Source organism: Vicia villosa, unplaced genomic scaffold (genome assembly GCF_029867415.1).
Source record: "Vicia villosa cultivar HV-30 ecotype Madison, WI unplaced genomic scaffold, Vvil1.0 ctg.000863F_1_1, whole genome shotgun sequence".
Taxonomy (NCBI): Eukaryota; Viridiplantae; Streptophyta; class Magnoliopsida; order Fabales; family Fabaceae; genus Vicia; species Vicia villosa.
Window position 1 is genome coordinate 467,584 of NW_026705390.1, and position 14,069 is coordinate 481,652.

A 14,069-nucleotide genomic window follows, 5' to 3' on the forward strand; every position below is an offset into this window, starting at 1 on the left:
CGGTTGACGTGAATTGTACTTGTTAAAAAAGTAAATTAAGGGTAACCCTGTATTTAGAGAGTTGTATGGATGTTTAGGGTTGTTGATAGTGTTTAGAGGTAGCTCACGCATAATGGTGATAAGCCCTATATCTATGATTTTTGTGAATAATTGATCTTTCCTCCTCAACCTTATGATCGAGGTATTTGTAGAGATCTCTTGGGTCTGGGTCTTAGAATTCAGAGAATAGTTATCGTCTTCTTCTCTCGTGAACGTGGGATGTGGAAGTCGTTATCCCCTATTATCGTTGAGAATGTGATTTTCCCTTTGAATGATATTTCTATAGTGTTAGTGCTAAGACACATCACTCCTGATGTTTTATAAGTGGGTGAAGAACAGTCTGATCCAAACTCAATAAAGGGCGAGTGCTATGACCATTGGACGACTAAAAATATTAAACAAAATTCATTTTAAAATAGAATGACTAATAATTAAAGGATTGCTTTAAAGATATATATTAAAAAAATTCAATAAAATTATAGTGCTACCTTTTTTTAATATATTTTTTTAAATAACAAAATTGACAAGTCAATTTTTAAGAATATTTTCGCACTATGTAATATGTATTCCACGTAGACACTAGTATTATACGTAAACATCAAATTAATACAAGTTAAATTATCTTAACTAAGAAAGTTAAATAAATATAATTAATTTTATGAAAATACAAATTAAATTTATTAAAATGTCATTAGTACTCCCTCCGTTATAAATTAGGTGTTCATTTTAAATTTTACACATTTTTTAATACAATAGTAGTTTTCTTGATTCAATGATAAAAGAAGTTATTTATAGCAGTTAGTTAAATGCATCATAATCAGAGTTAGTCAAAATTTTAACCCTCATTTATAGGGACAATTGGTTGTACACGACGGTGTAATAAACCAGAAAATTTTGGATAACCACAAAAACCCAACCGTCACAATCGCTAACACATTCCTTAAAAACCGTTTCATTACCTTAATTTAGAATTCCTGTAACTATAAAACACCCTAACACCCATGAAACCAATGAACACGGCTCTCCCTCAAACCAAGGAACACTAACAAAAACCAAAAACATAAGAACCAAAAGCAAGATGAATTCCTCAACAATAGGTTCCATGTTCCTTGGTTTGCTCCTAATATCTCAATACCCTTTCGCCGCAGACGCCAGGGCTCACATTGGATTACAATCCAGCCTAATTTCCGTAGTTTGCAGCACTTCATCCAACAAGGCAGAATGCAACGCCATCCTCGGATCAAGTCCTCTAGCCGCACAAGCGAAAAACTTCCGTCAACTCTCCAAGGTTGTTCTTGAAATGGCGTACAACAAAGCCGCTGCAGGACAGGCATTTCTTAAAAAATTGGCCGCATCAACCAAGTGTCCAGCACTTACACGGTGTGCTAACTTTGATTATGATGGTGTTGTTATGTCGTTTAGAAGCGCCCTTGGTGAGTTGAAGGAAGATCCTCAAACTGCTAACTATGATGCTAAGGTTGCTAGTGATGGAACTGCTCAATGTGATAGAGGAATGGTTGCAGAACATGTTGTTAATCCTCAAGTTACTGCTCTTAACAGTCAGATTAATTTTTATAGTGAATTGGCATTCTTAGTCACTAATAACCTTTGATTGTGTTTGTTGTTTTGTTGGGGATTATGGGAAAATTGGGATGGTTTATTTGGGTTGGATGAAGTTTAGGGTCTCATTAATTGGGTTTCAATGTATGAAGGGAGAGTTATTAATAAAATATAGCAATTTATTGCTTTTTTCTGTGTTCAATTACATTGAATATTTCACTGTTTAATTGTTTCTTTCTTTATACTCCAATTAAATTTTCCTCAAGTTTTAACAAATTATGATGTCAAAATGATATTGGGCTTTTTTTGCGTTTTTTTAAATGATTTTTTTAGTGATACATAATTTCGTGAAATTTTTTTGAAAATTTTTCAACCAACCCCATGAATTTCTTGGTGACTTCTAAGGTGAGGGTCCTATCAAATCCCTCACCGTGAACCACTATTAAGAGTCTTTGGATTAATAAGATCTATTATATCTTAAAGTGAACTCTCCGTACTAGATTATTTCTTTAACATTTTCTTCTCTTTTACCTACCTCCATACAATGCAGGAATGCAAGTGATGGAAGAAATTGCAAGTCACACAATTTAGAAAGAACATCATTTTTAAAGGGCAATGAATCTTTGATTAATTTTATTTTTAGTGAATTTACTGTGATTCAGAAGAATCAGAAGTAATGAATTTTGGTCTTTAATATCAATTAATATCAAGCTCTTAGGCTATGTTTGGATATCATAAAATCAACGGAGCGGAGTGGGATGGAGCGGAGTGGAACTGAGCGGAACGAAGATACCATTCCATTGTTTGGAAATTTTAGGACGGAACAAGATAAGTTGTTCATTCCGCCCAAATCGGAGGGTAAGAAAAATAGTGGTAAGTGATGGAATGGAATGGAATCCATACCACTCTATTCCGCTCCGTTCCATCCGTTTTTAAATTATCCAAACAATGGAATATCATTTTATTCCATCCCATTCCGCTCCGCTCCATCCGGTTTCATCAATCCAAACAAAGCCTAATTTCTAAAATCTTTTTTAGTGTGTTCTTATGTTTACAGAAATCATGACTTTTCATCTGTGAAATCTTCATCGCATTCCGCCGCCGTACTCTTTCAACCATCACCATCTCCGTCATTTTTGTTCGTACCCATTTCGTCAGAAAAATCGTTCCTTTCTACACCTAAAGTTTTTGGAAACGAAATGTTGGCCTACATGCCAACACTTCCTTGTCGCATTCGATTGTCAAAAGATTCACAGAGACATATATCACATGTACAGCATATCCGGATTCTTGAGGATTCGATAACTGTCAAAGCTTTAGTGAAGGAATTCAGATGTTGCCCGTTTCTGTTCATAGGGGAGCATGTACACGTTGGTAATGGACGTTACTGATAATGGAGATTAGTAGATTCCTTTAATCCAATGATTACCAATCATGGTTCACCATGAACCAAAAAACTCTCTCGCCCACCTATCAATCTCTTAATCCTTATGATGCTTTTTTGCATTGACATTGGTTTTCTCTTTAAATTTGTACAAATTGCGCGTGTTCATAAAAATAACGCCTTTCATTTGGCAATGTTCCCTCACACACCACTATGAGCCGTCACACCGTCATAATTGTTCAATCATAGCAGAAGTGTCATCTCCGCCATTTTCGAATCACACCCATTTTGCCGAAAAAACTGCTCCACACTTACAAAATCTCAAAACAAATTAAATATATCTCACACAACTATCTTTTCCGGATTCGAGTGTCTCAAGATCAATGGAGACCACGCGTATGGCATCTCCTCCGGCGCTCCTTGTGGATTCCGAAAGCATCCAACCTTGGTGAGCGATTCAGACTTTGCTACATTATGTTCTTAGACAAACATGTATGGATGATACAATATTGGAGCTTATCCGAAATACAAATTTCTGGGAAACAAGAAATAACATATAACTTGGATAGTGGATCCTGAAGATATTTGATGAAAAAAGATGTTATTTTCAAAGACCACACGGTTGTAGAGAAAAAACAATTATATGGTGTGATAGATTTATGATAAGATTCTATAGAATAACTTAATCCAACGGTTATTAATCATGGTCCACCGTGAACCACTTAATTGATGGTCCACCTTAGACTTAGCCGAATTTCTTACACTCCACATAAATTTTTATTTTTGCCCAGTTTTCGTAGATGGATCTCTGGAAGCGCCCTATATTTTGAAAAAATTTGTCTCCTTCCGTAGATGCAAAATTAGGGATGGCAAAATGGGCCAGGCCCGCCGGGTCGGTCTGTTTGACCCGCCATTTTAGGCGAGCTGGGCTAAGATTTTTGGCTCGATACCTTAAGTTGGCCCACTCCGCCTAACCCGTTTAAAAAAACGGGCTGAGGCGGGGCGGATTTTGTCCGCGGGCTTTTTGTTAAAAGAAATTATTTTTTATTTAGAACTAAAACAACTTTAACTATAAAAACAACACTCTTCTCTTAGAGTTATGTTGATTGAATTATTATATTCTAAATTATTATACATACAAATTGAATTATAATTGTAACGTTTTTTCTATAACTTTAAGAAAAGGAGGGATTTGATGAGTCTATAAGTGTGACAAATTTTGGATTTAACTATTAAGGAATCGGTTAATATAAAAGTTTATATGAAGTAATTAGTGAGAAAAAGTTAGGTGTTGATATTTTATGCACAACTATTTTATGCACCGTGATGTATTATTACGTGTTGTAATTGTTATTGTAACACCCGTATTTAATTAAATAATTTTAAATTAAATATATTGAGTATTTTTGCGATGATATGTGGAATTAGTTAATAATCGGGTAGAAAGTCGGATAAAGTCGTAAGATAACTAATATTAGAGTTATTATTTATTTTAGGAGTTATTAAATAAATTTGGTGGGATTTAATTATAGGTGTGAATTAACAATGGAGGGGTATTAGTCAGTAAAACCCAAACATGAGTTTTAGAAGCCCATTATTTCTATTAGGGTTTGTTAGAGTAGTAGTAGTTATCAAACAAACCAAAGGAACACAAACAGTCACGTAGCAGAGAAGGAGGAAAATAAGAGCTAAGGATTTTGGTGCTAGCAGTCTGGATTTTGAAGGTTGCAGTGTTAGAGGTTGCAGTTTACCGATCGAATTTTCGAGCTCCGTTCAATCCAAAGGTAAGGGGTGAGGTTTGACTAATATAATCGATTGTATGATGGTTGTTATGTAGGATTTAGGGTGGTATAATTTTACTGTTCATTTTGTGTTCATGTATTGAAATTGTGATTTCTGTGATTTTATTGGTGTATCGGTTGATCTGGATTTTCAAACTAAGTTGTTCTGTGGTTGATGTTGTTGGCCGGTGTTGTATTGATTCAAGTATGTAATATGTGTGTTGGTGAATCGATGAATTGTGTTGGAAATTATAACTTGTACTCCCTCCGGCCTTATTTATAAGCAAAAATTCCTTTTTTAGGTTCATTGAATAGTGAATGTATCTGATCTATTATGTAGACCAAATACATTCATTACTCAATGAACCTAAAAAAAGAATATTTGCTTATAAATAAGGCCGGAGTAGTATGTGTTATGGGTTTACAAAATTGCAAGAACATGAATGAAGGTGAATAGATGAACAGAAAGCAACATAATGGATACGGGGGCCTCAAAAGAATTTGATGATCCTACCCCCCCCCCCCCACATAAGGAGACGGACGTCTCCATGGTGTAGAAGGTGGATGCGGGCGACTCCCTCCCTTAGGGGGGCCCCACCTTTTGTTTCCCTTGATGTAGGATACGTACTAGGGTGATTTCATATGTGGTTCTTAGTAAACTCTAGTATAATTAGGTGAATTTATTCATAGAAATGACATGAATAAATATTAGGGAACTTAAACTAGTATAATCAAAAGATTCAATGGTCTAGTAATGTTCCAGTAAGTTATAAAAACTATTAGAATGCACATCATGTTTGGTAAAAGAATAGTAACAAGTAATAACAGCCATGTGTGTTTACTGTGGAAATTGATAAACAACCGCTGGTCCTCCCAAAGCCTTAAAACTAAGGGTTACTTGCAAGATCGACCAGTTGATCTTAAGCCCTCGTGTTAAAGTTTGGACTTGTATCTGTTTCGTCGAAGTGTTTGCCTAAGAAACGGTTTTCTAGGGCTGGTAATAAATACAATGTTTTTCCATATTGAATGCCAGATCTGACCGACAGGTGACTCGTGACCAACGGGACAAACCTAGACCTAAAGGTTTTTTGGCAAAAGTATGAACGATCTGGCCTTGACCTTCTGGGGTGACTCGTGACCACCAGACAACGTCGATTCAGGGGTTGTTTTTTGATCATAACAACCGGTATTAGCCTACTTGGTTGAAGTAAAAATCAAAAGACAAAGCAAATGCTGGTTAAAGAACATAACATAAGTGAAAGCTTCGAAACATATGATTAAAAAGTAAAGGATTTGCATTGAAAATAAAGATGGTGATTCACATACATCAAGACTTTCAGCAACTCTTTTTTCCTTAAGGGCAGAAATTGGGCAGAGTATAAGCAAGCAATTTGATTGTAATAGTGAACACACCTTTTCTACATTATTCTGACCCATTTATAGGATTTACATGAAATAACTACCTAACATAATCTACGACTAAGATTTGAATTGGCACTAACTGCTTCGTAGGATCTTTTTCTGTGTTTGGCGCTCTTGACACACGATCCTGGCTTGGTAACCGTCCACTAGCATTTCAAACCTTGGCATTTGAATTTCGCGCTTTGGTCACTTCTGGTAACCGCTTCCAATTTATACAACTTTCGCCCTTTTGCTTCGAATTTATACAACTTCGACATTCTTCCACTTCGACATTTACTTCATTCTTTGCTTGTGAAATTTTCTTGTTAGAGTGGAAGGGTCTTCTACTGAGGACACGTGTTCTCCTTTATCTCTAAAGTTTTTTCAGGGTAACAAAATGCCCCCTCAGAGATGTCATTTCGACCTACAGGTGACATCCGAGAGAGAATGGCATCTATGAAAGTTCTTGCTTCGAACTAAACGTTTCGACTTTCCTCGCTTCGACTTGAACGTTTACACTTACTCAATGGGGTGGAGTCACTGTAACGTCTTGTCCATGACGTCACACCATCATTACCTCCACACGCTTTACTGTCTCGAGACGTGAGCTCATTAAATGTGGTGTGATGACACCTTTTTTGTGGCAGTGATGGGCTCCACGCATGCGAATTCTCAGCTCCACGTGCTCCCCTTCTTGCCACGTTTGTGATTGTAGGAAATGTAGCGTCTTCCTTTGGCTATAAGTAGTCTTTTCTCTTAAAGATTTTCTTTCTTCTCTCTTTCACGTTTTAGTTTTCTTCCTCAATTTTCTCTGATTTTAGCTGTTTCTTCAGACCGTTTTCGGCTTCTTCAAAAAACTTCCTTCTTCAACAATGGCGGCTACTGCCCTAGCCAAGACTTATGAGCTCCGTCTTGTTGACGGAAAACCATATGTTACAGAACCTCCGTTTTCTAAATCATGTACACACACACACACACACACACACACACATATAGAAGAATTTGACATGAATGAACATAGATTATCAGCATGCAACCAAAATTTCTCCTCAAATCCCATAAACCCCAATTTCATATATTTTCCCCAAAACTCCAAGTCTCTATCTATTAAGACTCACCTGTCAAAGGAGAAGAAGATGAAGCTGAACAATATGATGAGGATGATCAGAAGCAAGTTTTGGGGTCGATCCTAGTTCATGCAATGTTGGTAGTGAAGTTGGAGCTTCCCTTATGTTTCTCTTCCTTTCCCACGTTTCCTTCTTCTTTCTCCACGAAATTCTATTTTTGTTTTATTCCAATAGAAATGTCAACATTATAAAATCCTTAGTTGACTCTATTTAAGAGGTGAAATGTCTATAACACCCTTAATCTCCTTATTTAGTTAATTTCCACAATTAAACTAAATAATATGACTTCTAATACTTGTCCTATTATAATCTCACTAATCAATTTTAGGGATAATTATTAGGTGACAATTATACCGGGTATTACAGACACACATATCTCTTTAAATAACAAATTTTCATATTTTTCCAAGTAGAACTTTTTATAGATCAAATTTGACATCAAGAGAAGGTCAAGGAGTTCGAATTAATTTTTTTCTCCATTTAAGACCAAATTCCTTCTCCTATTTCAAATATTGTTATTCTAAACTCATAGATGATCTTTTGAGATGGTCCTAATTTTATCTTTTTAAAACATGTAATTGGCGGAATACTATTTTATTAATTTGATATTTTAGTATTATTTAGTTAACTTTGATCATAACTCGGAATATGCAAATTAAACTTATGTTTTAGTTGATTACTTATAATAACTCTTACAACTTGACATAAGTTAATTATTCACAGTTAGTAATTGCTTTAGAAATAGAGGGATGATTATTACGTGATTTTTGAATTAACACGCTTCATAATCTAATAGATGGAGGAATTAGGGGATTTCTTTTTAAAAGAGAGTGTTTTACACCAAATAATTGATTATAACAAATATGTTAATTCATCGTAATGATATAAAAAATGTTTTATGAAAAAAATCGCAATTACAAAGCAGTAATAGTTAACATATTGGAAAAAGATTTGATAGCTTTTATCTCTGATATATTTTTCATCAAATTTCTTTTACTTTTTTGTTTTAAATCATATTTTTCACGATAAACCCCGTGGTTAAATAAATCTAATACTTTCGAATTTTGATGTTGAAATTGCACAATCTTTGCAAATAAGAATATTTTTATAAGTATTACTGATTGAAGAACTTTTAGTTAATTTATTTAAATAATTCTCCAAGTTTTTATTGTCATTGCTGCTCGGGATTGTTGATCAATTCCAACAAGACAATTGGTTTGTGATTTACTTTTGATTTTTTTAGGTTTAATTGCAATTTTGGTCCTCCAATTTTGTCTTTTTTTTTCTTGGCAAAATATTCTTTTTGGTCCCGTAAGTTAACCTCAAGGGTCATTTTGGTCCCTTAATTTTAAAAAGTTCCAAATTAGTCCCTTAACTCTTCAAAAGGTGTCATTTTAGTCCTTTTTGTCATATTAGCGACTGATTTAGCGACCGATTTTTGAGTTTTTCCGTCGTTAATATGACAAAAATGACTAAAATGACACCTTTTGAAGAGTTAAAGGACTAATTTGAAACTTTTTGAAGTTAATGAGCCTTGAGGTTAACTTACGGGACCAAAAAGAGTATTTTGCCTTTTTTTCTTTTTATTTTGATCCCCATTTTTAAAACCACAATTTTGGTCCTCCTTTTGAGTTTTCTATTGAAAAAGTAAAAAAATTTAGACTAATTTTGCGAAAATAAAATAAATAGAGGACGAAAATTGCACAGAAAACTTAAAAGATGATTAAAATAGTGGATTTTAAAATAGAGGGATCAAAATCAACAAAAAGACAATATGAGGACTAAAATTATAATTAAGTTATTTTTTTATTTGTTTGTTTTTCTTTTTAATTTTGATTTTATTTTAGTTTTAGATTTTAGTTAGTTTTATGTTGAACGGTGCTATTAAGTTATTTTTGTTATAAAATAAAGAGAAATAAGGAATAAAGAGAAGAGAGAAAGAGAGAATGATTTTGTATTATTTCATTAGTGTAATCGTATACAATAAGATTGGTCCTATTTATAGGATATCATCTAGACAATATAATAAATACAAATGGATTAAATAAGGAATGAAATGATTGAGAGACAAATCATCCAATTATTCATAACACTCCCCCTTGGATGTTTGTTTTGGATATGCCTCGTTAAAATCTTACTAGAAAAAACCCAGTGGGAAAAAAATCTAGTGAAGGAAAAAGAGTACATATCCTTTTAAGAAAAATTCATTTCTCCCCCCTCAGCTGAACAAATTCATTTCTCCCCCTCAGCTGAATGATCATTTCTTCGACGATGAAAACCAATTTGTTGCACTGAAAAGTCTGCAAGATTATCACATGAACAAATTTGTTGGAGCTTATATCACCATTTTTCCGAAGATCATGAGTGAAAAAGAACTTTAGAGAGACATGTTTTGTTCGATCTCCTTTAATGTAACGATCTTTCAATTGAGTGATACATGCAGTATTATATTCATATATGGTCGTTGTATTTATTTGTCCAGAAGGCAAACCACAAGTATTTTATATGTGTTGGATTAAGGATCTCAATCATATGCATTCTCGACTTGCCTCATGTAGTGCTAAAATTTCTGAATGATTAAATGAAGTTACTGTTATTGTTTGTTTCACTAATCTCTATGAAATAGTTGTACCACCATATGTAAACAATTTTTTTGTGATCTACCATTGTGAGGATCTAACAATTAACCTGTATCTTGCATAACCGGTTAATTTGAATTTAGATACTTTGGCATAAAACAAACTCATGTCTATTGTACCTATAAGGTAACGAAATATATGTTTGACTCCGTTTCAATATCTTCATATAGGTGAAGAATTGTATCTTGTTGATAGATTATTAGAAATTGATATATCGTGGTATGTTTAATTAGCAAGATATATCAGTGCTTGAATGACACTTAAATATGGTACTTCAGGACCAATTAGTTTGTTATCCTCTTTTCGAGGTCTAATAGAATCTTCTACACATTCAATGATCTAGCATCATCGAGGTACACGATATACAAGATTTTTCCATATACAAACATTTGAGCATCTTTGTATTTTCTATTGTCCAAATGCTCAATTTATAAATTTAGACATAAGTTTATCTTTTCTATGTCCCTTATCTCAAACTGCTTCTTTAAGAGATTTATAGCTTTTGAAATCTCTTCAGGAATTCCAATAATTTTATGTGATCCACGTAGATAACTATTTTAGAAAATTATTTTCTGGATCTATTCTTAAAAACACAAGGACATATGGACTTATTTGTATATCTCTCCCTTAGAAAATATTCATTGAGACAATTAAACCACAAGTGTCCATGTTGTTTTAACCTATAAATATGCTTGTTCAATTTGATTGACTAACTTTCTCGAGATCAAAATTATGTATCTCTGATATATTAAACCCTTTAGTAAGTTTCAATAAATATCATTATCAAGTTATTCATATAAGTAAGATGTCACAATATCCATCATGTTCAAATTAAGCCCTTCATATGCTACCAGGCTAATCAAAATTTGAAAAATTAATTAAATCCACTACAGGTGGATATATTTCATCAAAAATCAATCTTAGTTCTTTGTGAAAATCATTGAGCAACAAATCAAACTTTATGTCATTCTTATTTTGATTTTTCACAAAAAATCATTTATATCCCATTGATTTTACACCTTGAGGTGTTGGGACTACGTGTTCAGAATTGAGTCATTTGTATAGTGAGTTTAATTCTTCTTCAATTGAATATATTCATTTTGGACAATTCTCACTTTGTCTACAATCTTTGATAAACTTTGGTTCATGATCATCGTTATCATTTATCATCTTTAGCGCTATATTTTATCGGAAGACAATGTCAATATTAACTTTATTTTGGTTATCTTACTTTCGATTCCATCGCATTTCATCAATGACATAATTTATCGAGATCTCTTTATTTAATATTTCAAGTACTTGATTAGTTCTTCTGGAACTGAAAAATAAATTATGTCAAAGTGCTCTTAGAATTTTCTTATCCTCACTTGTGTCATCTTTAACTGTAGTTTCTTTTCTTAGTAGAGGACTTTTAACATTGGAACCGACTTTCATACCACGCTTAGGCGCGACTACAACTCATTTGCAATATGAGCTTATCCAATAGAAGAATCCACTTTGAGTGGAGTATTAACAGCTGGTAATTTGTTTCATAAACTTTGCAAATGAATAATATTTTGAACTTTTGGTTCATATTGGTTTTGTACGAGGATCAAGACAACAACTTATTTTATCAATTGAGCTTCTGGTTCACATTTGAACTTCTAATTCACAATTTCAGCTGTTTATTCTCTCCCCTTAATATTGAGAAAATTAATTTATGAATTGATAGTCAGCCTACTCGGCTTCAAACAAGTATCCAATTATTGGATCAAGATACATCCTCAAATACGAGATTCATATAAAAGATAATTTCTCAATATTATTTCAAAACTCATCTTAGCGTACTACATTGGAGCAATTGAATAATCACAACACATCCAAAATTTTACTTAGATGAGAGATATTAGGTTATTATCCTAAAATAATTTGTAAGTTAAGAGGAGAATTAACATATATTATCTTGTTGGCTTAATGCAAATGAATATATTAATATTCATATTTTGTGTTTCAAATATCTAATTTAGAACTTATGATCTTACAACGCATTTTTTTAAATCTCAAATTTTAAATGGTGGGATGATATTCCTTCCTCTATTAAAATAGATTTTATGTCGAACAGATTTTAAGAGTTTAATGTTATGTGATCCTCTTTTATATAAAAAAACAAATCTTCCAAAAATGAGATAATGAACAAGTTATTTTGAGTCTCAAAGAAGTTAATTTACACAAATTCATGCCGGGTCTAATTTCAACATTTGCTGAATCATTAAGTAAAATTTGACTACCTTGAATTTATTTATAGGTATGAGAATAATATTAAATAATTATGTTATTAATAAGACTAATAAAATCTTTCTTTTATGCTCCACTAGTTTTTTCTCTCAATTATATTTTGATAATTCATATTTAAACGTGCATGACACCGATTTGGCTTCCTAATTTGTTAATTTCAACTGCAAGAGATATATATTGATCAATAAAATTTGCAACTGCAAGAGATATATATTGATCAATAAAATTTATATCGTGTTGTTTAGATATCAAAGTCCCCTTCTTCAGGACTTGCTAGTATTATTGCGGATGAGATGTAATACAATATTTTGATGAGGCAGAGTGTGTCAATGGTGATGGTAAAGCTCGACAATGCGACATCTTTGACTTTCGGTACAACGCATTTTTCAAATCTCAAATTTCAAATGGTGGGATGATATTCCTTCCTCTATTAAAATAGAGTTTATGTCGAACAAGTTTTAAGAGTTTAATGTTATGTCATCCTCTTTTATATATAAAAAAAATCTTCCAAAAATTAGATAATGAACAAGTTATTTTGAGTCTCAAAGAAGTTAATTAATTTACACAAATCCATTAAGCAAAATTTATTTATAGATATGAGAATAATATTGTTCATATATTAAATAATTATGTTATTAATAAGACTAGTAAAATCTTTCTTTTATGCTCCACTAGTTTTTACTCTCAATTATATTTTGATAATTCATATTTAAACGTGCATTACGCCGATTTGGCTTCTTAATTTGTTAATTTCACATTGGCTTCTTATAGTTTAGGAAAATTTAATTGGAGTACAGGGAAAGAAATTATTAAACAAATATAATTGAACACATAAAACAGCAAAAGATTGCTGTATTTTATTAATAACTCTCCCAAATAAATTTTCTCATAATCGACAAGACAAATCAAAGGTTACGAGTGACTAGGAATGCCAATTCACTATAGAAACTAATCTGATGATTAAGAGCGGTAACTTGTGGGTTAACATCATTTGCGGCAACCATTGCACTCTCACATTGATCACTTCCATCACCAGCAATCTTAGCATCATAACTAGAAGTTCCATAATCTTCCTCCAACTCACCTAGAGAGCTTTTAAAAGACATAACAACATTGTCATAATCATTATTCGCACACTTTGTAAGTGCTGGACTATTGGTCGATACTGCTAATGTTTTAAGAAAACTTTGTCCTGCAGCAGCTTTGTAGATTGCCATTTCAAGAACAGCCTTTGCGAGTCCATGGAAATTTTTGACATGTGTGGCTTGAGGAATTGATCTGAGGATGTTGTTGCATTCTGCCTTGTTGGATGATTCTCTGCAAACGATGGAAATTAGGGTTCCACGTATAGATCTGGCATTTGCAGCTAAAGGGTATTGAGAAATTAGGATCAAACCAAGGAACACAGAACAGATTGTTGAAGAATTCATCTTGTTTTTTTGTTCTGTTTGTGTTCCTTGGTTTGAGGGAGAGATTGTGTTCATTGATTTCATGGGTGTCAGAGGTGTTTTATAGTTACAGGAATTCTAAATTAAGTGAACAAATATTTAGTTCTTCTAATAATAGTAAACCAAAATAAGGTGAGTTTTATATGACCATGGGTTATTTCCTCTGGTCTACACATTGAACAAATGTCATTGAAACGGTAAAGATGTTTCTATGGATTGCTAATCGTGTTATAATCAAAAGGGTTATAAATAGATTTTTCTATGATCTCTCTTGTAAAAAGTATTAATGCTATAGTTTTTAAAGATTTTCCGTATATGAACTTTTTGGTCCCTTAACTTCAAAAAGTTTTATATTGGTCTCTTATATTTTCAAAATGTACCATTTTAGTAATTTTTGTTATATTAACGATTATGTT

The 14,069-nt window shown here is 32.8% G+C and overlaps 2 protein-coding genes across 2 annotated transcripts; one reads left to right on the top strand and one right to left on the bottom strand.

The window, feature by feature from the left end:
- The first annotated feature begins 1,042 nt into the window (after positions 1-1,042).
- LOC131631766 (uncharacterized) lies at positions 1,043-1,801 on the top strand. The gene has a single exon (XM_058902527.1). The coding sequence runs from the start codon at positions 1,118-1,120 to the stop codon at positions 1,649-1,651; it is 534 nt and encodes a 177-aa protein (XP_058758510.1). The 5' UTR covers positions 1,043-1,117; the 3' UTR covers positions 1,652-1,801.
- Positions 1,802-13,028: 11,227 nt separating this feature from the next.
- On the bottom strand, positions 13,029-13,699 carry LOC131631769 (uncharacterized). Its single transcript, XM_058902530.1, has one exon. It carries the CDS (start codon positions 13,696-13,698, stop codon positions 13,111-13,113), a length of 588 nt encoding a protein of 195 aa, XP_058758513.1. The 5' UTR covers position 13,699; the 3' UTR covers positions 13,029-13,110.
- Positions 13,700-14,069: the final 370 nt, after the last annotated feature.